This window comes from Anomaloglossus baeobatrachus, chromosome 12 (assembly GCF_048569485.1).
Source record: "Anomaloglossus baeobatrachus isolate aAnoBae1 chromosome 12, aAnoBae1.hap1, whole genome shotgun sequence".
Classification (NCBI taxonomy): domain Eukaryota; kingdom Metazoa; phylum Chordata; class Amphibia; order Anura; family Aromobatidae; genus Anomaloglossus; species Anomaloglossus baeobatrachus.
Genome location: NC_134364.1, coordinates 36,413,219 through 36,440,648, shown reverse-complemented (window position 1 = coordinate 36,440,648; position 27,430 = coordinate 36,413,219). Strand labels below are relative to the sequence as shown.

General features: G+C 47.1%; 1 protein-coding gene across 2 annotated transcripts in view; it reads left to right on the top strand.

Annotated features, from left to right (window-relative positions):
* LOC142257853 (spectrin beta chain, erythrocytic-like) overlaps nt 1-25,510 on the top strand; it is a 155,674-nt gene extending 130,164 nt beyond the window's left edge. For both annotated transcript variants that reach the window (XM_075330105.1, XM_075330104.1), the window contains 4 exons: nt 740-993; nt 19,643-19,816; nt 24,847-24,889; nt 24,998-25,510. In XM_075330105.1, coding sequence (XP_075186220.1) covers nt 740-993; nt 19,643-19,816; nt 24,847-24,889; nt 24,998-25,159 — 633 coding nt within the window. In that variant the 3' untranslated portion in view covers nt 25,160-25,510. The remainder of the gene's footprint in view (nt 1-739; nt 994-19,642; nt 19,817-24,846; nt 24,890-24,997) is intronic.
* The last annotated feature ends 1,920 nt before the right edge of the window (nt 25,511-27,430 follow it).

Below are 27,430 nucleotides of genomic sequence, written 5' to 3'. Positions count from 1 at the left end.
GTTGATTGACATAGATGAGGCCGCCGCCCTCATGTTACGCAGTGCTCCTGAAGTCTTGCGCATGCCCAGTGGCACTATCGCGGGACTGAGCACTGTTCAAATCGCGAGCGCCGGTGATCTTATTGCGCATGCGCGAGATTATGGGAGGCTACTTAGATGACGCTGGTGATGACATTGTCATCACTAGCGTCATCCAAGTAGCCGCCCATAATCTCGCGCATTCGCAATAACGTCACCGGCGCTCGCGATTTGAAAACAGTGCTGTCCCGCGATAGTGCTACTGCGCATGCGCGAGATTATGGGCGGCTACTTGGATGTCATCACCAGCGTCATCCAAGTACCCGTCCATAATCTTGCTCCTGCGCAATAACATCACCGGCGCTCGCGATTTGAACAGTGCTCTGTCCCGCGATAGTGCCACTGTGCATGCGTGAGACTTCAGGAGCACTGCGTAACATGAGGGCGGAGGCCTCATCTATGTCAATCAACACTGGGGGACGGCGAACAGCAGCAGGAGGGGGAATAACGGACGCAATACAGCCCGCCACCGTGGCCAGCAAAGCTCATTAGCATACCAAAAGGGCCAGTAGCAAGATGAACCTTTCTAGAATGCAGCCCAGGAGCTGCAGAAGGGGAATCTTTTAGTTTAATAGCGAAAATTCAGGTGACAGGTTCCGTTTAAGGATTCTGCAGTGGTCAGATGACATTTTTGCCATGTTTCCTTTATATTATGGCTTAGGAAAAAGAAGTAACCGAATATGAAATGCGGGATATTACAGAAGAGATGCAAGCAACATTGGAAGAGGTGAATACCATAATATACGAGTACGAGACCCAACAGACAGATTACAGTGTACTGCACCCAACGGTGATCGTAACAGAAGAGGTTTCCACGCTTCCTACAAGTCTGTCTGCTTCTGTCGGGGTTCAGATGCAAGGAAACTTACTCAGGAAACACGACCTGGAAGGACCACTCAAGAAAGCACAAAGCAGGTACACAGGGCTCAGATAGTACGGTGAAGGTGACAGTGCAAGAACAGTATCTTCAGAGCAGTTATATGGTTCTGGGTAGCCTCTGTGCACTGAATATATTGTATAGCCACTCATCTTTTATTTACTACAGAATAAATTAGAATTTTTTTTTATTTTTTTTTTAAAATGGAGAAAACAGGAGTCAAAGAAGTGCTTTTAATGATACAATGTATTTTTTATTTCAACCATTATAAAAACCTTATCTGAATAATAGGTCATATGTGGTTCAGATTTTTTGATCACAGGTGAAACAAAGGGGTTGTTGTGCTTTAAGGTTATGTACAGACTCGGTATTGTCATGGCACGATCTTAGGGAAGCACCTGTGTTAGGTAAAACACAACAGACAGGGGTACACCGGGGACACATTAACAATGGTGGGCCGCGATGCTAGTGAGATGGAAAATGGACAGACACCTCTTCCATTTACCTGCTGCTGTACCCTGCACTCCTGGTCAGTCCCTATACAGATTCCCTATGTGTCGCCGAGCAGGAACCTGAAGCCTTCAGAAACCCTGCAGTAAGCCCTGGCTAGTGAGCTGGCAGGTGAGGATCACTAGTCCCACCACTGCAGTAAAACAACACACCAAGGGAAGGAAGACAGACAGGGGGGAAAACAACAACAGACTAACTGCAACAAGTAAGCTGTAGTCAGGCGCCATTACTGCAGCCTACACTGCCACCAATAGCAAGGGCTCCAGCCACCTCAAGGCCAAGCATTCAAATGGCAAAGAGAATAACCAGCACCCTCTGCAGGAAGCAGAGGGTATATAAAGGGACTGGGAGTGGCCCCAAACCGGAAACACCTGACCAGGAGTCAGAAGCTGCTAGCAAGGAAAACTGACATTAACCCTTGCCACACCCAAAGAAAGAAAACACGCTTAATATGTAGAGTCTCAGATTGGAATGAAAGACTCTAGTCCTGATCCTGTCACTAGTCTCAAAATACACTATCAAAAGCTGAGAAAAGAGACCGCAACTAGGGTCTTACCAGATATTAAATGAGTGATGTGTATAAAAGTACACTTACTTACCTTCTGAGTTTGTTTGCATCACAACCACCAAGACTACAAACAGATAATGGTGGCAGCCGCAGCACCACGTGGATGAATATTCAGTGCTGGAGAGTGGGTTAATGCCGCGCTGTCGCCAAGAAGGATGAAAAAAAATTGTTGATTTAATAATGAATGCTTTTCTTCCATAGGTAAACGCGTTTCAAGGTTCAAGACCTCTTCTTCAGGACCAAAAAGAAGAATTGTATTGTTGATTTTTCTTCTTTTTTGGTCCAAAAGAAGAGGTCTTGAACCTTGAAACGCGTTGACCTACGGAATAAAAACATTCATTTATAAATCATCAATTTTTTCATCCTTCTTGGTGACAGTGCGGCATTAATCCCCTCTCCAGCACTGAAGTAGTTTCAAAATACATAGAGACAGCCATGACAGGTATACATTAAGTTGGTGAGGGATGATGTTTCCTTATTATGCCAGGCGCTATAACAGCACTGAAATATTCATTGGTTGAAGCTTATTCACATCATAGATGGATCAAAACTATATTATCAGTTAAAAATATCCTTATATATTAAAGGGAATGTTATCTGCACCCTGAAGACGCTAGCGATGCGAAACGCGCGTTGGGTGACACGGTGCAGTCACTAAAAAAAAATAATGTAATGTTGTTATTAAAGGCATTTCTTAGACTCCTTTTTAAAAAAAATGTTCATAATGGAGTAACAATGCTATAAATACTTTGATAAACATGATGGTCTGGTACCAGTTAGGAATCAGAATAAATTATAAGTATAAACTGGTGCTGCTCGCTCAGATTGCACAAAACATTTATGCATTCTTAGGTAATTTTCATATGGGTCTGGATTGATATTTACTACAAGACATATATTCCTAATAATATGGCTATATAACAAATGTATTATTAATAATACTGCAATAATAATATTGCAATATAACAGACAAATACCAAATTACCAGCATATACAGCAGTGATAATACCACCATACTGATCAATAACCAAAACCACTGTACTAGGACTGATATTACCCCCATACAGTCACCCTATAATGATAATAATTCATCTGCGCACATGCCATCTCCGGGCACCATTTTCCTTAAAGGGGCTTTACATGCAGCGACATCTCTAGCGATGTCGCTGGTGAAAGCACCCGCCCCCGTCGTTTGTGCGTAACGGGCAAATCGCTGCCCGTGGCGAACAATATCGCTAACACCCGTCACACGAACTTACCTTCCTAGTGACGTCACTGTGGCCGCAGAACCGCCTCCTTTCTAAGGGGGTGGTTCGTGTGGCGTCACAGCGACGTCACACAGCGGCCGACCAATAGAAGCAGAGGGGCGGAGAGCAGCCGCATTAACGACACGCCCACCTCGTTGCCAGAGGACGCAGGTAAGCTGTTGTTCGTCTTTCCCGGGGTGTCACACGTAGCGATGTGTGCTGCCTCAGGAACGACGAACAACCTATTCCACAACGACCAACAAGATTTTGAAAATGAACGACGTGTCAACGATCAACGATTAGGTGAGTATTTCTGATCGTTAACACTCGCTCGGAGATGTTACACGCAACGACGTGGCTAACGACGCCGGATGTGCATCACGGATTCCGTGATCCCGACGACATATCATTAGATATGTCGTTGCGTGTAAAGCCCCCTTAAGTCCGCTGTTGGAAGATCAATGGGCCAGAAGTGGCGTGCACGCAGAGGACATCTTGATCCGAGAGCTCATCTGCGTACGAACCGACTCCAGGCTCCGTTATTTGAAGCCTGCACCGCTGACATTTTCAGGATGGCCCCTGTCTCACCACCTGCAGCAAGCACTAGCACTGCCCGCAGCATTGCCTCTGGCTCCTGTGACCATTTTCCATTTAGCTTATAAGATGCACCCCTCATTTCTTTGTCGCTCCATTGGGAGACCCAGACAATTGGGTGTATAGCTTCTGCCTCCGGAGGCCACACAAAGTATTACACTTTAAAAAGTGTAACCCCTCCCCTCTGCCTATACACCCTCCCGTGCATCACGGGCTCCTCAGTTTTATGCTTTGTGTTGAAGGAGGCACACATTCACTTAAGCTCCCATTTTAGTCAGCAGCAGCTGCTGATTGTATCGGATGGAAGAAAAGAGGGCCCTAACAGGGCCCCCGGCATGCTCCCTTCTCACCCCACTAAGTCGGCGGTGCTGTTAAGGTTGAGGTACCCATTGCCGGGTACAAAGGCTGGAGCCACATGCCGTTTTTTCCTTCCCCATCCCTTAGAGCAGGGGTGGGCAATTAATTTTCCCATGGGGCCGCATGAGAAATTGGGATTGGTTTAGAGGGCCGGACTAATATAATTACCTCAGTTCTACCCAATATACTACATCACTACACCCCCTCCATATACTACACCTGTAATAAACTACATCACTACACCCCCCATATACTACACCTGTATTATACTACATCACTACACCCCCTCCATATACTACACCTGTAATAAACTACATCACTACACCCCCCATATACTACACCTGTATTATACTACATCACTACACCCCCTCCATATACTACACCTGTAATAAACTACATCACTACACCCCCCATATACTACACCTGTAATATACTACATCACTACACCCCCTCCATATACTACACCTGTAATAAACTACATCACTACACCCCCCATATACTACACCTGTATTATACTACATCACTACACCCCCTCCATATACTACACCTGTAATAAACTACACCACTACACCCCTATATACTATACCTGTATTATACTACACTCCCTCCATATACCTGTAATATACTACACCCCCATATACACCTGTATTATACTACACCACTATATAATACACCTCCGATATACTACATCATTACACCCCATATACTACACCTGTAATATACTACACCTCCATATAGCACACCTGTAATATACTACATCACTACATGCCATATAGCACACCTGTAATATACTACAACTCCATATAGTACACCTGTAATATACTACATCACTACACCCCTATATACACCTGTAATATACTACATCACTACACCCCTATATACACCTGTAATATACTACATCACTACACCCCTATATACACCTGTAATATACTACATCACTACACCCCATATACTACACCTGTAATATACTACACCTCAATATAGCACACCTGTAATATACTACACCTCCATATAGTACACCTGTAATATACTACACCTCAATATAGCACACCTGTAATATACTACACCTCCATATAGTACACCTGTAATATACTACACCTCAATATAGCACACCTGTAATATACTACACCTCCATATAGCACACCTGTAATATACTACACCTCCATATAGTACACCTGTAATATACTACACCTCAATATAGCACACCTGTAATATACTACACCTCCATATAGTACACCTGTAATATACTACACCTCAATATAGCACACCTGTAATATACTACACCTCCATATAGCACACCTGTAATATACTACATCACTACACCCCTATATAGCACACCTGTAATATACTACACCTCCATATAGCACACCTGTAATATACTACACCTCAATATAGCACACCTGTAATATACTACACCTCCATATAGCACACCTGTAATATACTACATCACTACACCCCTATATAGCACACCTGTAATATACTACACCTCCATATAGCACACCTGTAATATACACCTCCATATAGCACACCTGTAATATACTACACCTCCATATAGCACACCTGTAATATACTACATCACTACACCCCTATATACACCTGTAATATACTACATCACTACACCCCTATATACACCTGTAATATACTACATCACTACACCCCTATATACACCTGTAATATACTACACCTCAATATAGCACACCTGTAATATACTACACCTCCATATAGTACACCTGTAATATACTACACCTCAATATAGCACACCTGTAATATACTACACCTCCATATAGCACACCTGTAATATACTACATCACTACACCCCTATACAGCACACCTGTAATATACTACACCTCCATATAGCACACCTGTAATATACTACACCTCAATATAGCACACCTGTAATATACTACACCTCAATATAGCACACCTGTAATATACTACACTTCCATATAGCACACCTGTAATATACTACATCACTACACCCCTATATAGCACACCTGTAATATACTACACCTCCATATAGCACACCTGTAATATACTACACCTCCATATAGTACACCTGTAATATACTACACCTCCATATAGCACACCTGTAATATACTACACCTCCATATAGCACACCTGTAATATACTACACCTCCATATAGCACACCTGTAATATACTACACCTCCATATAGCACACCTGTAATATACTACACCTCCATATAGCACACCTGTAATATACTACATCACTATACCCCCATATACTACACCACTATATACACCTCCATATAGCACACCTGTAATATACTACACCTGCACCCCCATATCACACACACTACACCCCATACAGCCTGCACCCCCATATCACACACACTACACCCCCATATGTCACACACCCTGCCCACATATCTCACCCTGCCTGTACCCCAACTTACCCCTCTCAAACACTCTGCACCCCTTCACATCCTTTTGTCAGTCTGCAGCCCTCATATGCACTCACCCTGCAGCTCCATCTTCCCTCATATGCACTCACCCTGCAGCCCTCCTCCCCCTCATGTCCCCTCTTTTCTTATTACCAGTCATCCTGTGTCCACATCTCCTTCAGCATTCAGCATGTCTTGCTTTCTCCCCGGCAATCCTGTCTCCTCCCACACAGTCACATGGGCGTGACATCATCGCAGGTCCTGGAAGATGAATTATTCCGTCTGCTCTGCTGTGCTGCTCCTTCTCCTGCACTGACTGTGCGGACCTGCACAGGATCTCTCCCTACTCGGCATGCTGCAGCCCGGCTCCACTGCACCGGCTGAAGACGGGCGGGCCGGTCACAGAGAGCAGGCGGGCCGGATGTGGCCCGCGGGCCGCCCGTTGCCCAGGTCTGCCTTAGAGGCTCTGGGAGAAGTGGGATCCTAACCGGTCACCATTCACTGGGACCGGGCTCCCTCCGCAGCCCCTGGGGGAATCTGACGGACAGGAGACTGAGTATCATCAGGAACAGGCCCTGCATCTATAAGGTACTCTGTGTCCCCTTGGGGACGGTGCATGGAGCGCCTGTGTTACAGACGCTGCAGCGGCTGCTGTTTTTTTGTGACGACCGGGACTACCGCGCCGACCGCGCCTGTTTGCCGGCCGCGTTATTAAATTTAGTCCCCGGCTTCTGCGGCCTAGTACCATAACTCCCGCCCCCGGGCCTGCCAGTCAGGGTAAGGGCGGGACGGTCGACTGGACGTCGGCAGTGAGGGCTGGAGCATACTTAGGTGTTCTCCTCCCCCTCACTGAGCACTGTGGGGCACCAGATTCCCGCACTTTATTAGTCACGCCCACGGCTCCCTCCTCCCCTGAGAACTCTGGCAGCCATATTTACAATCACTTCTGCCGGTGGAGGATTTCAGAACGAGCTCTACAGCTCTGGGAGGCCCAGGCAGGGAATCTGGTGGACACACAACCGCTTTGGGCGGTCGGTAAGCCACACCAGTTACCCGGTGCTGGCCCCCCTTGGGTGCCGAAGTGTGTATATATATATATATATATATTTGTATACATTTTCTCTGTTCGGCCGCATTGTTTTGCTTTTGGCTATATACCCTCAGTGATCACTCTCAGAGGAGACTAAAGCATGTCGTCCGCAAAGAGCAAGGGTGCCAAGGCACAGGCTTATTTTGCAACCTGTACCTCTTGTTCGGCTATGTTACCTGCAGGTTCCACCTACCCTCACTGTGTGCAATGCTCGGCCCCTGTGGCACTCACTCAGCCGGAGCCTCGGGCACTGGTGGGACCCTCGGCTCAGGTAGAACCGCCGGCTTCCACTGTCCAGGTGGCAGGGACAGAGTTTGCAGTTTTGGCTGAGAAACTCTCTGAGTCGCTTTCACAATCCATGGCTCAGTCTATGGACAGATGGTCTGCTAAGATACTAGAAGCCTTGCAGTCCAGATCGGTCACACAGGCCCCGGGCACTGTGAGTTCATCGCCCCCAGGCCCCTCTCGGTCGGTGCAGCAGAGTGCTCCTGGGGTGACACCTAGGTCCCACGGGGAGGACTCCGACACGGACCGCAGTCCCAGACCGGCTAAGCGGGCTCGCTGGGAACCTTCCCCGGCTTCATCACGCTGTTCGGGGTCGCAGCATGAGGACTCTCTGGAGGATGAGGCGGAGGTCGCAGCTCAGGGCTCTGATCCTGACGTTGCTCTCAATCTTGATACACCTGAAGGGGACGCCATAGTAAATGACCTTATAGCGTCCATCAACCAGGTGCTAGATCTTTCTCCCCCAACTCCACCTATAGAGGAGTCGGCTTCACAGCAGGAGAAACACCAGTTTAGGTTTCCCAAACGTACACGGAGTGCGTTTTTCGATCACTCTAACTTCAGAGATGCTGTCCAGAAGCACAGAGCATTTCCGGACAAGCGCTTTACTAAGCGCCTTAATGACACACGTTACCCCTTCCCCCCTGACGTAGTTAAGGGTTGGGCTCAGTGTCCCAAGGTGGATCCTCCAGTCTCTAGACTGGCGGCTAGATCCGTAGTATCAGTGGCAGATGGTTCATCGCTCAAGGATGCCACTGACAGGCAAATAGAGCTCCTGATGAAATCCATCTATGAAGCCATAGGCGCGTTGTTTGCTCCGGCCTTTGCAGCCGTGTGGGCACTCCAAGCTATCTCAGCTTGTCTGTCTGAGATTAATGCAGTCACACGTACCTCTGCTCCGCAAGTTGTGTCTTTGACTTCTCAGGCGTCGGCCTTTTCGTCCTACGCCATGAACGCCGTCCTGGACTCAGCGAGCCGTACAGCGGTAGCGTCCGCCAATTCGGTGGCAGTCCGCAGGGCCATGTGGCTACGCGAATGGAAGGCAGACTCTGCTTCCAAGAAGTTCTTAACCGGTTTGCCATTTTCTGGCGACCGTTTGTTTGGCGAGCAATTGGATGATATTATTAAACAATCCAAGGGAAAGGACTCGTCCTTACCCCAGTCCAAACCAAACAGACCTAAGCAACGGAAAATTCAATCGAGGTTTCGGTCCTTTCGGCCCTCAGCCAGGTCCCAATCCTCTACGTCCAACAGGTCAGAGAAGGGCCAGAGGAACTCTTCTGCATGGCGGTCTAAGTCACGTCCTCCAAAGACCGCCGGAGGAACCGCCTCCAAGGCGGCCTCCTCATGACTTTCGGCCTCCCCAAACCGCATCCTCGGTCGGTGGCAGGCTCTCCCGCTTTTGCGACGCCTGGTGGCGGTCCTACACTCTCAGGGCCACTCGGTGATCCCTTACTTAGACGTTCTCCTAGTCAAGGCACCCTCCCGGGTGGCATATCAACACAGCCTGACCATTGCTCTGGAGACTCTCCAGAGGTTCGGGTGGATCATCAATTTCCCAAAGTCAAAATTGACACCGACCCAATCACTGACTTACCTCGGGATGGAGTTTCATACTCTCTCAGCGATAGTGAAGCTTCCGCTGGACAAACAGCGTTCGCTACAGACAGGGGTGCACTCTCTCCTTCGGACCCAGTCACACCCCTTGAGGCGCCTCATGCACTTCCTAGGGAAGATGGTGGCAGCAATGGAGGCAGTTCCCTTTGCGCAGTTTCATCTGCGTCCACTTCAATGGGACATTCTCCGCAAATGGGACAGGAGGTCGACGTCCCTAGACAGGAACGTCTCTCTTTCACTGACAGTCTCCACCATCTCCGCAGTTCACATCCCGGGCGTAGAAAACTGGGAAGCAGACTTTCTCAGTCGCCAGGGCATGGACGCAGGGGAATGGTCTCTTCACCCGGACGTGTTTCAAGAGATCTGTTGCCGCTGGGGAACGCCGGACGTCGACCTCATGGCGTCTCGGCACAACAACAAAGTCCCGGCATTCATGGCACGGTCTCAAGATCACAGAGCTCTGGCGGCGGACGCATTAGTTCAGGATTGGTCGCAGTTTCGACTGCCTTATGTATTTCCTCCTCTGGCACTGCTGCCCAGAGTGTTGCGCAAGATCAGGTCCGACTGCCGCCACGCCATCCTCATCGCTCCAGACTGGCCGAGGAGGTCGTGGTACCCGGATCTGTGGCACCTCACGGTGGGTCAACCGTGGGCACTCCCAGACCGACCAGACTTGCTGTCTCAAGGGCCATTTTTCCATCTGAATTCTGCGGCCCTCAACCTGACTGTGTGGCCATTGAGTCCTGGCTCCTAGCGTCCTCAGGGTTATCTCAAGATGTCATTGCCACTATGAGACAAGCCAGGAAACCAACGTCCACCAAGATCTATCACAGGGCTTGGAGGATCTTCTTATCCTGGTGCTCTGATCGGGGTTTTACCCCCTGGCCGTTTGCCTTACCCACTTTTCTTTCTTTCCTTCAATCCGGAATGGATAAGGGTTTGTCTCTCGGCTCTCTCAAGGGACAAGTATCGGCGCTTTCCGTGTTTTTTCAAAAGCGTCTAGCCAGGCTTCCGCAGGTCCGCACATTCCTGCAGGGAGTTTGCCACATAGTCCCACCTTACAAGCGTCCGCTGGAACCCTGGGATCTTAACAGGGTGCTAACGGCTCTTCAGAAACCACCTTTCGAGCCGATGCGGGATGTCTCTCTATCACGCCTTTCGCAGAAGGTGGCCTTCCTAGTGGCAGTCACATCACTTCGGAGAGTGTCTGAGCTAGCAGCGCTGTCATGCAAAGCCCCCTTCCTGGTGTTTCACCAGGATAAGGTGGTTCTGCGTCCGGTCCCGGAATTTCTCCCTAAGGTGGTATCCCCTTTTCATCTCAATCAGGATATCTCCTTACCTTCCTTTTGCCCTCATCCAGTTCACCAATGTGAAAAGGATTTGCACTTGTTAGATCTCGTGAGAGCACTCCGGTTCTACATTTCTCGCACGGCGCCCCTGCGCCGTTCGGATGCGCTCTTTGTCCTTGTCGCTGGCCAGCGTAAGGGTTCGCAGGCTTCCAAGTCAACCTTGGCTCGGTGGATCAAGGAACCGATTCTTGAAGCCTACCGTTCTTCTGGGCTTCCGATTCCTTCAGGGCTGAAGGCCCATTCTACCAGAGCCGTGGGTGCATCCTGGGCATTGCGGCACCAGGCTACGGCTCAGCAGGTGTGTCAGGCGGCTACCTGGTCGAGTCTGCACACTTTCACGAAACACTATCAGGTGCATGCCTATGCTTCGGCAGATGCCAGCCTAGGTAGGCGAGTCCTTCAGGCGGCGGTCGCCCACCTGTAAGAGGGGGCCGTTTTTCGGCTCTTGTTATCGAGGTATTCTTTTACCCACCCATGGACTGCTTTTGGACGTCCCAATTGTCTGGGTCTCCCAATGGAGCGACAAAGAAGAAGGGAATTTTGTTTACTTACCGTAAATTCCTTTTCTTCTAGCTCCTATTGGGAGACCCAGCACCCGCCCCTGTTCCCTTCGGGCTGTTCTTTTGTGTACACATGTTGTTCATGTTGAATTGTTCTTTTGGTTTATGGTTTCAGTTCTCCGAACATCCTTCGGATTGAATTTACCTTAGACCAATTTATAAGTTTCCTCCTTCCTGCTTTTGCACAAAACTGAGGAGCCCGTGATGCACGGGAGGGTGTATAGGCAGAGGGGAGGGGTTACACTTTTTAAAGTGTAATACTTTTTGTGGCCTCCGGAGGCAGAAGCTATACACCCAATTGTCTGGGTCTCCCAATAGGAGCTAGAAGAAAAGGAATTTACGGTAAGTAAACAAAATTCCCTTCTTTCCTCTCAAATTTTTGGGAGGAAAAATGTGTCTTATAATCAGAAAAATAATAAAGTATAACTCCGCTACTTTGTGGATTTTCACCTTTCTTTGTCGCTCTATTGGGAGACCCAGACAATTGGGTGTATAGCTACTGCCTCCGGAGGCCACACAAAGTATTACACTTAAAAGTGTAAGGCCCCTCCCCTTCTGCCTATACACCCCCCGTGGGATCACGGGCTCCTCAGTTTTCATGCTTTGTGCGAAGGAGGTCAGACATCCACGCATAGCTCCACTGTTTAGTCAGCAGCAGCTGCTGACTATGTCGGATGGAAGAAAAGAGGGCCCATACTAGGGCCCCCAGCATGCTCCCTTCTCACCCCACTTTTGTCGGCGGTGTTTGTTAAGGTTGAGGTACCCATTGCGTGTACGGAGGCTGGAGCCCACATGCTGCTTTCCTTCCCCATCCCCTTAGGGCTCTGGGTGAAGTGGGATCTTATCGGTCTCCAGGCACTGAGGCCGTGCTCCATCCACAGCCCCTGGGAATCTGCTGGACATGGAGCTGAGTATCTTCAGGGACATGGCCCTGCTACGTTGAGGTACTCTGTGTCCCCATAAAGGGGACCGCGCACAGACACACGGCAGCACTGCTGGGTGTGTTAGTGCGCCAGGGATGGCGGCGCTGCCCGCACTGGTGCCATCGCACACTACAGCGTGCTGGGTGTGTTAGAGTATTGGGGGACTGCCGCGCTAACCGCCGCTGCCATTTTTATCTCAGGCGCGGCTGGGACTTGTGGTGCGCCGGGGACTTCCGCGCCGACCAGGGCTTATATGCCGGGCCGCGCTTATCACTCTAGTCCCCGGCTTTTGCGGCCTACTCTCACTTCGTTACCGCCCACTGGCCTGCCAGTCAGGGTAAGGGCGTGACGCTGCACAGCACGGCAGCGCTGAGAGCTGGAGCATGCTTTGCATACTCCACCCCTCTCACTGTACACAGTGTGAAACCGGATTCCCGCACTTTCTGGGGCACGCCCACGGCCTCCTCCTCTACACAGGACGCCGGCAGCCATTCATGTCAGTTTTTTCTGTGACTGAGAAAAGAGACAAGTTTGGGAAGACCCTGGCAGGGATTCTGGTGGTCACACAACCGCTGTGAGCGGGCGGTAAGCAGCACCTGTGGTGCTGACCCCACTAGTGCCGAAATGCACATATAGATATATGCTTGTACGCTATACATTGCACTGTTCGGTCGCACTTTTGTATTTTGGCTATATACCCTCCTTGATTGTTCGGGGGAGATAACAGCATATCGTCTGTGAAAAACAAGGGTGCAGAAGCACAGGTTTTCTATGCAGCCTGTACAGCATAAACACCAATAATAGAAAAATAGAATCCGTACCACATTGATATTTACAGTATGTATTAAATATAGGATCAATAATATATAACCAAAAATGTGGGGATATCGGATCAATTAGGACCATTCGGATTATATACTGAACCAAAAAGGAGGGACCGAACAAAAAGGTCACTTCATATATCTTTATTAATGTAGAATTAACACACACATATATATAAAATGTTAAAAAACACAGAGCTGTGAACTGGAAAAAAACGGCGTCAAAAACCTACATGATATATATAATGTAATAGCAGTATTAGGCCATAGTTTTACAGACAATAGTACAGTAAGACACAGGATAGTGTAGTATACGGGAATTCAGAGGCTATGTATAGATGTGCTAATAAATAAATAATTTAAATAAATATAGAAAAATATAAAAATAGAAAAATATATGTATATATATCTCTATGAGGTCATAGAGTAAAGTGTCAAGTGCTGGGGAGTTATAGCAGCAATAATATCACAATGTGAAACTATAATCAGCACAATTTATGCAGCTGACAATCAGCAAGTGTTACAGCTGCTGACACCTTATGAACATATTATACACATATTATGCATGAATTCCACGAATTACTAAACTGATGGCCTGAAAATTGCAGGTGAAATGTAGAGATAGGAGGACGGCTCAGATGATGATGGCCAGAGGAAAAAAGAGGTATACTTAAGTATATATACCATTAAACTGGTGTCAGAATCGGCACAGTATTATTTATCAAAGTCAATAAAGATATTAAACAGTGAGATAATTACCAATGGCCACGGAGCACAGCCTCCTCTAGTTGATGCGACGCCTGCCCCGACGCGCGCACGTTTCGTAGCGACTTCCTCAAGTAATTATCTCACTGTTTAATATCTTTATTGACTTTGATAAATAATACTGTGCCGATTCTGACACCAGTTTAATGGTATATATACTTAAGTATACCTCTTTTTTCCTCTGGCCATCATCATCTGAGCCGTCCTCCTATCTCTACATTTCACCTGCAATTTTCAGGCCATCAGTTTAGTAATTCGTGGAATTCATGCATAATATGTGTATAATATGTTCATAAGGTGTCAGCAGCTGTAACACTTGCTGATTGTCAGCTGCATAAATTGTGCTGATTATAGTTTCACATTGTGATATTATTGCTGCTATAACTCCCCAGCACTTGACACTTTACTCTATGACCTCATAGAGATATATATACATATATTTTTCTATTTTTATATTTTTCTATATTTATTTAAATTATTTATTTATTAGCACATCTATACATAGCCTCTGAATTCCCGTATACTACACTATCCTGTGTCTTACTGTACTATTGTCTGTAAAACTATGGCCTAATACTGCTATTACATTATATATATCATGTAGGTTTTTGACGCCGTTTTTTTCCAGTTCACAGCTCTGTGTTTTTTAACATTTTATATATATGTGTGTGTTAATTCTACATTAATAAAGATATATGAAGTGACCTTTTTGTTCGGTCCCTCCTTTTTGGTTCAGCCTGTACAGCATGTACGGCTATACTGCCGGCAGGTTCCACGGACCCCAATTGTATGCAATGCACGGCCCTTGTGGAACTTACTCAGCCGGAGTCTCTGCTAATGGTCCAGGTGATGGGGACGGAGTTTGCAGTATTTACTTCAGACTTTCTGAGACTATGGCTAAGATACTAGAAGCCTTGCAGTCCAGACCGGTCCCTCAGACCATGGGCACTGTTGATTCATTGCCCCTGGTCCCCCCCCCCAGTTGGTACAACAAGGTGCTCCTGGAGTGTCTCAGGGATCCCAGGGTGAGGGGTCTGACTCGGACCGCAGTCCCAGACCCCCTAAGCGACCTCGCTGGGAGCATCCCTCGACGTCACCGCATCATTCAGGGTCTCAGCATGGGGACTCTCTCTATGATAAGGCGGAGGTATCTGATCAGGATTCTGATCCTGAGAACGTTCTCTACCTGGATACACCTGATTGTGACACCGTAGTGAACGATCTTACGGCGTCCATCAATCATATGTTGGTTATTTCTCCCTCACTGAGGAGTCAGCTTCTCAGCAGGAGAAGTTCCGTTTCAGGTTCCCCAAGCGTACATTGAGTACGTTTTCTGGATCACTCTGACTTCAGGGAGGCAGTCCAGAACCACCAGGCTTGTCCAGATATCGTTTTTTCCAAACGCCTTAAGGATACACGTTATCTCTTCCCTTTTGACGTTGTCAAGGGCTGGGTTCAGTGTTCCAATGTGGACCTCCTATCTCCAGCGGCTAAATCCTTAGTTGCAGTGGAAGATATGGCTTCACTCAAAGATGCCACTGACAGACAGATGGAGCTCTGGTTGAAATCTATCTATGAAGCTATTGCCGTGTCTTTGCTCCAGCTTTCGCAGCCGTCTGGGCGCTCCAAGCGGTCTCAGCGGCTCAAACGCAAATTGAGGCAGTCACACGTATGTCTGCGTCGCAGGCTGCGTCTTTAACATCTCAAACGTCAGCGTTTGCGTCATACGCCATTAATGCTGTCCTGGACTCGGCGAGCCGGAAGGCGGTTGCGTCCGACAATTCAGTGGTAATACGCAGAGCCTTGTGGTTGCGGGAATGGAAGGCAGATTCTGCTTCCAAAAAGTGCCTAACCAGTTTGCCATTCTCTGGCGACCGCTTGTTTGGTGAGCGACTGGATGAAATCATCAAACAATCCAAGGTAAAGGATACATCCTTTCCTCAGGCTAAACCGATCATACCCCAACAGAGGAGGGGACAGTCGAGGTTTCGGTCCTTGCGGGGCGCAGGCAGGTCCAATTCTCCTTGTCCAAAAGGCCTCAGAAGGATCAGAGGAACTCCGACGCGTGGCGGTCTAAATCACGCCCTAAAAAGACCGCCGGAGGCGCCGCTACCAAGGCGGCTTCCTCATGACTTACGGCCTCCTCACACCGCATCCTCGGTCGGTAGCAGGCTCTCCCGCTTTTGCGACACCTGGCTGCCACAAGTAAAAGACCGTTGGGTGAGAGACATTTTGTCTCACGGTTACAGGATAGAGTTCAGCTCTCGTCCTCCGACTCGATTCTTCAGAACATCTCCTCCTCCCGAGCGAGCCAAGGCTCTGCTGCAGGCGGTGGGCATTCTGAAGGCAGAAGGAGTGGTGGTCCCGGTTCCTCTTCAGCAACAGGGTCACGGTTTCTACTCCAACCTGTTTGTGGTTCCAAAGAAGGACGGGTCCTTCCGTCCTGTTTTGGACCTAAAACTGCTCAACAAACACGTAAGGACCAGGCGGTTCCGGATGGAATCCCTCCGCTCCGTCATCGCCTCAATGTCCCAAGGAGATTTCCTAGCATCGATCGATATCAGGTTGCTTATCTCCACGTACCAATTGCTCCAGAGCATCAGCGCTTCGCCATAGGAGACGAACACCTTCAGTTCGCGGCACTGCCGTTCGGCCTGGCGACAGCCCCAAGGGTTTTCACCAAGGTCATGGCTACAGTAGTTGCGGTCCTCCACTCTCAGGGTCACTCAGTGATACCCTACTTAGACGATCTGCTGGTCAAGGCACCCTCTCAAGAGGCATGCCAACACAGCCTCAACGTTACTCTGGAGATTCTACAGAGTTTCAGGTGGATCATCAATTTTCCAAAGTCAAATCTGACACCGGTCCAATAGCTGACATATCTTGGCATGGAGTTTCTTACTCTTCCAGCGATAGTGAAGCTTCCGCTGGACAAACAGCGTTCACTACAGACAGGGGTACAATCACTCCTTCAAGGTCGGTCACACCCCTTGAGGCGCCTCATGCACTTCCTGGGGAAGATAGTGGCAGCAATGGTAGAAGTCCCTTTCGCGCAGTTTCACCTGCGTCCTCTTCAATGGGACATCCTACGCAAGTGGGACAGGATGCCGACGTCCCTAGACAGGAACGTCTCCCTCTCTCAAGCAACCAAAGCTTCCCTTCGGTGGTGGCTTCTTCCCACCTCATTATCGAAAGGGAAATCTTGCCTACCCCCATCCTGGGCGGTGGTCACGACGGACGCGAGTCTGTCAGGGTGGGGAGCGGTCTTTCTCCACCACAGGGCTCAGGATACGTGGACTCAGCAAGAGTCCTCACTTCAGATCAATGTTCTGGAGATCAGGGCAGTGTATCTTGCCCTAAAAGCGTTCCAGCAGTGGCTGGAAGGCAGGCAGATCCGAATTCAGTCGGACAACTCCACAGCGGTGGCTTACATCAACCACCAAGGTGGGACACGCAGTCGGCAAGCCTTCCAGGAAGTCCGGCGGATTCTGCTGTGGGTGGAAGCCACAGCACCCGCCATATCCGCAGTTCACATCCCGAGCGTAGAAAACTGGGAAGCAGACTTTCTCAGTCGCCAGGGCATGGATTCAGGGGAATGGTCCCTTCACCCGGACGTGTTTCAGGAGATCTGTTGCCGCTGGGGGATGCCGGACGTCGACCTAATGGCGTCTCAGCACAACAACAAGGTCCCGGCATTCATGGCGCGGTCTCACGATCACAGAGCTCTGGCGGCAGACGCCTTCGTTCAGGATTGGTCGCAGTTTCAACTCCCTTATGCGTTCCCACCTCTGGCACTGTTGCCCAGAGTGTTACGCAAGATCAGGTCCGACTGCCGCCGCGCCATCCTCGTCGCTCCAAAATGGCCAACGAGGTCGTGGTACCCGGATCTGTGGCATCTCACGGTAGGCCAACCGGGGGAACTATCAGACCGACCAGACTTGCTGTCTCAAGGGTCGTTTTTTCCATCTGAATTCTGCGACCCTCAACCTGATGGAGTGGCCATTGAGTCCTGGATCCTAGCATCTGCAGGGTTATCTCAAGGGGTCATTACCACTATGAGACAGGCCAGAAAACACACATCTGCCAAGATCTACCACAGAACGTGGAAGTTATTCTTATCTTGGTCCTCTGCTCAGGGAGTTTCTCCCTGGCCAATTGCCTTGCCTACTTTCTTTCCTTCCTGCAATTCGGTTTGGAAAAAGGTTTGTCGCTCGGTTCCCTTAAGGGACAAATCTCAGCGCTCTCTGTATTTTTTTCAGAAGCGCCTAGCAAGACTTCCTCAGGTACGCACGTTCCTGCAGGGGGTTTGCCGCTTAGTCCTTCCTTACAAACGACTGTTAGAACCCTGTGATTTGAACAGGGTGCTGATGGTTCTGCAGAAACCACCATTCGAGCCTATGAGGGATTTTTCTCTCTCACGCCTTTCGCAGAAAGTGGTTTTCCTAGGGGCAGTCACTTCACTTCGGAGAGTGTCTGTCGGGGCAGCATTGTCGTGCAAAGTCCCCTTCCCGGTGTCTCACCAGGTCAAGGGGTTCTGCGTCCGGTTCCGGAATTTCTCCCTAAGGTGGAATCCCCCCCTTTCATCTCAATCAGGGTATCCGTACCCTCTGTTTGTCTTCATCCAGTTCACCAATGTGAAAAGGATTTGCACTTGATTAGATCTGGTGAGAGCACTCAGACTCTTCATCGATCGTACGGCGTCCCTGCGCCGCTCGGAAGCACTCTTGTCCTTGTCGCTAGCCAGCGTAAAGGGTTGCAGGCTTCCAAATCAAGACTGGCTCGGTGGTTCAAGGAACCAATTCTCTAGCTTATCGTTCTGCTGGGCTTACGGTTCCCTCAGGGCTGAAGGTCCATTCTACCAGAGCGGTGGATGCGTCCTGGGCTTGAGGCACCAGGCTACGGCTCAGCTTGTGTGTCAGGCGGCTACCTGGTCCAGCCTCCACACTTTCACGAAACACTGTCAGGTGCATACCTATGCTTCGGCGGATGCCAGCATAGGCAGACGAGTCCTTCAGGCGGCGGTTGCCCACCTGTAGAAAGGGGCCGTTTTACGGCTCTATTACGAGGTATTATTTTACCCACCCAGGGATTGCTTTTGGACATCCCAATTGTCTGGGTCTCCCAATAGAGCGACAAAGAAGAAGGGAATTTTGTTTACTTACCGTAAATTCCTTTTCTTCTAGCTCTAATTGGGAGACCCAGCACCCGCCCCTGTTTTTTTTTTTGTATACACATGTTGTTCATGTTGAATGGTTTCAGTTCTCCGATATTCCTTCGGATTGAATTTGCTTAAACCAGTTTATTGGCTTTCCTCCTTCTTGCTTTTGCACTAAAACTGAGGAGCCCGTGATCCCACGGGGGGTGTATAGGCAGAAGGGGAGGGGCCTTACACTTTTAAGTGTAATACTTTGTGTGGCCTCCGGAGGCAGTAGCTATACACCCAATTGTCTGGGTCTCCCAATTAGAGCTAGAAGAAAAGGAATTTACGGTAAGTAAACAAAATTCCCTTCATCGCAGGGGTCTTTGGAACGTAACTCCCGCGATAGGTGAGGGATCACTCTATTAAAAATCTATTCACAGCCTCCATCTTTTCTGCAGGACCTGGAACAACGTCTTCTGTGTGCTGAAGGATAATGACTTATTTTTTTACAAAGATGTCAAAAGTTTTTCCCTGAATGAAACTTTACAAGGTGAAGAGCCACTATTCCTGGGCAGCTCAACTTGTGAAGCAGTGGTGGACTACAAGAAGAAGAAGCATGTCTTCAGGCTACGGTGAGCTAGGAAATGATGGTACTGTATACTGCTATGGAGGATTAATAACAATACCATCCGGGATCCACGGAAATGTATAGCTCCCATCACTCCGGTCACCAGTTTTTTTCCATATACTCTGAGAGCAGCCTAACCTCTTCACAACTTATGACATACCAGCACTACATAGGTCGTGTGTGTACCTTTAATGTAACCCCGCATGTTTCCCGCATGTCTGCTGATCTGATCAGGTGACATGTGCAGCTAACAGGCACGACTGGTTCTCCGATCCACCCACGCCTGTTAACTAGTTGGCTATCCCTGACAGAGGGATTTGATGCGCTCCAGCAGGGAGCGCGCCATTGCCGCCCCCATTGGTGGCTCTGTGACATGATAACAGGGTGCTGACGGATTGTCTTGACAGCTGGTGGTCACTTGATGACCCCTGTCACTGTCACGATATAGTACTGTGAATGTCGGCTGAGTGCTGCCATTCGCAGGAGATCAGGATTTCTGCTGTACAGAGCAGTGCTGAAGCTGAGGCTGGTGCTGAGGCATCACAATCGGAGTACATGAGCTTCAAGCCCCCTAAGGGGACTTGTAAAAAGAGTAAAAAGAAAGTTTTTCAAAATATGAAAAAATAAAAAAACACAAAAGTAAAAAAGAAAACAAAAAAACCCCCCACATATTTGATATTACTGAGTTCAGAAATTCCTAATCTATCAAAATATAAAATAAATTAATCTGATCGGTAAAGGGTGTAAACTAGAATTACGGTTTTTTGGTCTCCGCAACATTGCAATAAAATGCAATAACAAGCGATCTAAACATTGCATTTACCCAAAAATGGTAAAATTAAAAACGTTTGCTCAAGGCACAAAAAATAAGCCATCACGGAGCCCCAGATCCCGAAAATTGAGAACGCTATGGGATTCAGAAAATGGCAAAAAAGAGCCATTTTTGGGGGGACAAATTTCTGTTTTTTTTTTTCACCTCTTCGATAAAAATGAAAATTATACATGTTTAGTATCTACAAACTCGTACCGACCAGGGAAATCATAATGCCAGGTCAGTTTTACCATATAGTGAACATAGTAAATTTAAAAACCCAAAAAACAATAATTGAATTACACTTTTTTGCAATTTCACCACACATGGAATTTTTTTCCCCATTTTCCAGTACAATATGGGGCAGTATGAATTATGTCATTCGAAAGTACAACTTGGGCTGCAAAAAACAGGCCCTCAAATGGCAATATTAACAGAAAAATACAAAAGTTATGGCTCTTGGAAGAAGGGAAGGAAAAAAACAAAAAAACGGAAAATGGCTGGATGGTAAACGGGTTAATATAGTGACCCTGATTCCAATGATGTGTCACTTACTGGGCTGCTTAAGCTGGTGTCACACATAACGACGACGACAACGACGTCGCTGCTACGTCACCATTTTCTGTGACGTTGCAGCGACGTCCCGTCGCTGTCGCTGTGTGTGACATCCAGCAACGACCTGGCCCCTGCTGTGAGGTCGCCGGTCGTTGCTGAATGTCCAGCTTCATTTTTTGGTCGTCACTCTCCCGCTGTGACACACACATCGCTGTGTGTGACAGCGAGAGAGCGACGAAATGAAGCGATCAGGAGCCGGCACTGGCAGCTGCGGTAAGCTGTAACCAGCGTAAACATCGGGTAACCAAGGGAAGACCTTTCCCTGGTTACCCGATATTTACCTTCGTTACCAGCCTCCGCTCTTGCTGCCAGTGCCGGCTCCTGCACTGTGACATGTGGCTGCAGTATACATCGGGTAATTAACCCGATGTATACTGTAGCAAGGAGAGCAAGGAGCCAGCGCTAAGCAGTGCGCGCGGCTCCCTGCTCTCTGCACTGTGACATGTAGCTGCAGCACACATCGGGTTAATTAACCCGATGTGTACTGTACCTAGGAGAGCAAGGAGCCAGCGCTAAGCGCGGCTCCCTGCTCTCTGCACATGTAGCGACGTTATGATCGCTGCTTCTGCTGTGTTTGACAGCTAAGCAGCGATCATAACAGCGACTTACAAGGTCGCTGCTACGTCACCGAAAATGGTGACGTAACAGCGACGTCGTTGTCGCTGTCGCTTAGTGTGACACCAGCTTTAGTGTAGTTTTGATAAAATCACAGTTTTATCAGCAGGAGATGATAAACCTCATGTCATATAGTCCTCCATATTCATGTGCTCTGTATAACCCCGCCCTCACCATTGATTAGCAGCTTTAGGCCTAAGCCAGACAGCATGAAAATCGGAGCCAGTGTAGTGCGATAAAACATGGCATTCCACTCGGACCAATATTAGCCTGTGTGTCAGCGCACATGAGCGATTATTTTCCCAGCCCTAATTGGACCGAGAAAATAGTCGCAGCATGCTGTGGGTGCAATGCAATCCTTGTTTCTCTCGCACCCATTCAAGTCTATGGGGCGAGAGAAAAATCGCACTGCACTCGCAGTACACCGGTGTCCCGCGAGTGCAGGGCGAGAATGGCAATAGCCGGCAACGGAGGAGAGAGGGAGGTAAATCAGTCCCCTCCGCAGAGCCGGCCCGCCGCTCCTCAGAGCCGGCCCGCCCCTCCTCAGTACCGGCCCGCCCCGCACCTGTAGTCCAATCGAATGATTGGACCTCAGTTGCAGTGACACTCGCATGACAATCGGCTCCCGCTGTGCTGTCAGCGTGAGCCGAGTGTCATGCAAGGATCACAATAGTCCCCCGTGTGGCCCTAGCCTTATGTGTACACAGGCAGAAAGCTGCTAATCAGTGATGTGGGTGGGGATATACAGAGCTCAGCATCCTGAGAACTGGTAGATCTGCAGCAAATAAAACTGTGATTTTATCATAATCACAGCAGGCACCTAAAAGAGTGACACATCGCTGGAATCATGGTCTCTGTCTCTACATTATGCTGCTCTCAGATGGGGGAGCAAAAATCTAGTGACAAATTCTCTTTAAAAGAATTTTCTGGGATTTTACAAAAGTTATCCAGCTATAGGAAATGTTATAAAATAAATCCACCACTGCTTGCGAGTCTACCAATCATTACGACCTGTCCATCATTTTTGTGGCCACTGCTTCTAAGCATCACCTAAAATAGTGATGTTTTGATGTGCAGCCCAGTGATTGGCTGCAGCGGTCATAGAAATGATGGATGGAACTTCACTGTAGAACCAGCAGGGACTACTAAAGGCAGGGGATTTAATAGGGAAGTAATTTTTATTTCTTATGTTAGAACATTTTCCAATCTTGGGCAAATTTAGTAGAAATCCTGGAAAACCTCCTTTATGGAAATAGTAATTAGTAAATCATATCTTTCATTGCGATTTTTGACATACACAGTCATATGAAAAAGTTTGGGCACCCCTATTAATGTTAACCTTTTTTCTTTATAACAATTTGGGTTTTTGCAGCAGCTATTTCAGTTTCATATATCTAATAACTGATGGACTGAGTAATATTTCTGGATTGAAATGAGGTTTATTGTACTAACAGAAAATGTGCAATCCGCATTTAAACAAAATTTGACCGGTGCAAAAGTATGGGCACCTCAACATAAAAGTGACATTTAATATTTTGTAGATCCTCCTTATGCAAAAATCACAGCCTCTAGTCGCTTCCTGCAGCTTTTAATGAGTTCCTGGATCCTGGATGAAGGTATATTTGACCATTCGTGTTTACAAAACAATTCCAGTTCAGTTAAGTTTGATGGTCGCCGACCATGGACAGCCGCTTCACATCATCCCACAGATGTTCAATGATATTCAGGTCTGGGGACTGGGATGGCCATTCCAGAACATTGTAATTGTTCCTCTGCATGAATGCCTGAGTAGATTTAGAGCGGTGTTTTGGATCATTGACTTGTTGAAATATCCATCCCCTGCGTAACTTCAACTTCGTCACTGATTCTTGCACATTATTGTCAAGAATCTGCTGATACTGAGTTGAATCCATGGGATCCTCAACTTTAACAAGATTCCCAGTGCCGGCATTGGCCACACAGCCCCAAAGCATGATGGAACCTCCACCAAATTTTACTGTGGGTAGCAAGTGCTTTTCTTGGAATGCCGAGTTTTTTTGCCTCCATACATAATGCCTTTTTGTATGACCAAACTCAATCTTTGTTTCATCAGTCCACAGGAACTTCTTCCAAAATGTAACTGGCTTGTCCAAATGTGCTTTTGCATACCTCAGGTGACTCTGTTTGTGGCGTGCTTGCAGAAACGGCTTCTTTCGCATCACTCTCCCATACAGCTTCTCCTTGTGCAACGTGCGCTGTATTGTTGACCGATGCACATTGACACCATCTGCAGCAAGATGATGCAGCAGGTCTTTGGAGGTGGTCTGTGGATTGTCCTTGACTGTTCTCACCATTCTTCTTCTCTGCCTTTCTGATATTTTTCTTGGCCTGCCACTTCTGGGCTTAACAAGAACTGTACCTGTGTTCTTCCATTTCCTTACTATGTTCCTCACAGTGGAAACTGACAGTTTAAATCTCTGAGACAACTTTTTGTATCCTTCCCCTGAACAACTATGCTGAATAATCTTTGTTTTCAGATCATTTGAGAGTTGTTTTGAGGAGCCCATGATGCCACTCTTCATAGGAGATTCAAATAGGAGAACAACTTGCAAGTGGCCACCTTAAATACCTTTTCTCATGATTGGATACACTTGCCTATGAAGTTCAAAGCTCAATGAGGTTACAAAACCAATTTAGTGCTTTAGTAAGTCAGTAAAAAGTAGTTAGGAGTGTTCAAATCAAGAAATTGATAAGGGTGCCCATACTTTTGCATCGGTCAAATTTTGTTTAAATGCGGATTGCACATTTTCTGTTAGTACAATAAACCTCATTTCAATCCAGAAATATTACTGAGTCCTTCAGTTATTAGATATATGAAACTGAAATAGCTGTTGCAAAAACCCAAATTGTTATAAAGAAAAAAGGTCAACATTAATAGGGGTGCCCAAACTTTTCCATATGACTGTAAATGAATAGATACAATCAATTAAAAAAAAATGCTTTTTATTTTCCAGGCTGAGTGATGGCAATGAGTGGCTTTTTCAAGGAAAAGATGAAGTAAGTAGAGTACATGATCTGTCCCAAGGCGATTCCCCATAAGATGATGTTTGTCCAGAGAAAGGGGCAGTGAAAAGTTCTTTATAATCTCCTTTCTGCTCATTTTAGGCCGATCGTCAAACCTGGATCGACATCCTCAGAACATCGATTGCGGAGACGTCCGATCAAAAACCCAAGTCTAAAAGTCTGCCTCTTCCTTCCACATCCGCCCCCGAGGGCAAGCCGGAGAAAAAGGAAAAAAGATTTAGTCTCTTCCCATCGAAAAAATAGTATTTAAGGAACCCAAACCAAGTACTGTCTTATTTCTCACAGGAAACCGTCTGAGCACTACAGTTCCTGGAAGGGGTCAGTCCATACCCTCAACTCTGACCACCCGGAATCGCACCACCCTCTACGCACAGGACAAGCACAATTTTTGGGGGACTGAACCAGTTCACCCGAAACCACAACATTAAGTGATGGATTTGTTTTGTACCAAATGTGGCATACTCAGTGTGTGGCCCGCTCCCGGTAATAATGGTGGAGCATATAGAATAGCATTAATATAGGCATTTAGACAAGTGGTCCTCCTGATACTACTCTAACAAAAAATTAATTATATATATATATATATATATATATATATATGAGATATATATATCTATATCTATATATATATATCTATATATATATATATATATATATATATATATATATATATATATATATATATATATATATATATATATATTGGGTCATCAAGTGCCTTGCATGGGATACTTATGTGCTGTAGTAAAATTTTGCATGGTTGTAGTGTGCACCCTGCAGCCAACAACCTTCAGGCCTTTGATGTCTCACATAGTTTTTAACAGCTGTACATAATATGCCGTCCACATTGAGAGTCCGTCATCATGCCCTTATGTGTAGTAGCCTGTCCTGGATTATATCAGCCCATTTAAAGGCAATTTTTCAGCAAGTTTTTGCTATTTATCCAGAGAGCGGCATAATATAGGACACTAGAGTGTGATTACAGGGATACGTCACCTATTAGGCTCTGTGCTGTTTTTTCAATACAATCAGTATTTTATCAGCCGGAGTTTATCACTGCTGGACTAGGTCTCAGATGCAGAGTAGTCAGACTAATCTGTTTAACTCCGCCCCTATTACTAATTGGCAGCTTGCTGACAATTCAGTAAATATACAAAGCTGCCAGTCAGGGGTGTGGTTAGGGTTATACACAGCCCAAAAGTCTTAGCTCTGTTACAGCTAAATCAGACTAACAAGGATTCTATCAAATCTGCGTCAACCAGCCCAGTAAGTGACATATCGCTGGCATCAGGCTTTCTTGACCTATATTATGCGGCTCTCAGATTATATGGCAAAAACATGTTGACAGATTCCCTTTAAAGGGAACCAATCACCAGGATTTTTGTATATAACTAAAGTCGGTGCTATACTGGCACTATCAGGCTGATTCTATACATACCTGTAGTGGTCAGCTCGGATGTTTAGGTTTTGAATTCCAAGAAAGTAAAGTTTATAAAATCGGCAGCTTCATGAGTGACAGCAGCTGAGGATCAGATAATATCTGGGGGGTATTCAGAGTTATCCCCTCCTCCTGTTAGAATTAGCATAAGCATTTACAATCTATTTACTTATCCACTAGCAGGACCTGTGTGAGGTCATACCCATGTGACCAGAAGGGGCGGGGCATCAGCCAACAGAAAATGTTGCTTCCTGGTATAAGCTTTGTTGGCTGAGGCCCCGCCCCTTCTAGTCACATGGGTGTGACCTCACACAGGTCCTGCTAGTGGAAAAGTAAATAGATTGTATAATACTTATGCTAAAACTAACAGGGGGAGGGCTTATTTTCCAGGGATGTCTTATATTTTGTATTGTTGTCAGTGATTGGGTCGCCTGTTAATGAAAAATGAATAAAGGATTTGCATTTTAGTACATGGTGACATATCAATCACTTAATGATCACATGACCCAAACTTAATAGACATGGCCCATCAGAGATAATGACCCTGCTAACAACTTGTAGTCCCGACGATGCTTGCGGAGACAAAAACTACTTGTCATCTGCACTTTGTGGCCTTAACCTGAACTCTTAGGTAATAATTGTGAAATGAGGTGGAAAGGGCTTTTATATTGGATGTAACTGGAGTTTCACCTGGATCTTCATATTTCGGATGTAATTAGGCCTTTCCTGATTTATTTGTAGACGGCTCTGCATTACTTGAATTTAGTGTCATGACCTGACTGTACAACATCTCCAGACATTTATATCTGCCTCTCTTTACACATCTGTAATCTTATAGTTTTTGGGGTTTTTTTGTGTTTTTACTTTTATCTGCCTGAACTAACTACAGCAACTTACAGAATCACATACTATGCCGTAGAGGTGTTAAGAAAGCTGAATTTGCTTAGGCCTCCTTCACACGTCTGTGTCTCCGGTACGTGTTTGGTCAGTTTCCTCACGTACCGGAGACACGGGCACATGTAGACCCATTAAAATCAATGGGTCTGCGCTCACATGCGTGTTCTGCCATGGACCGT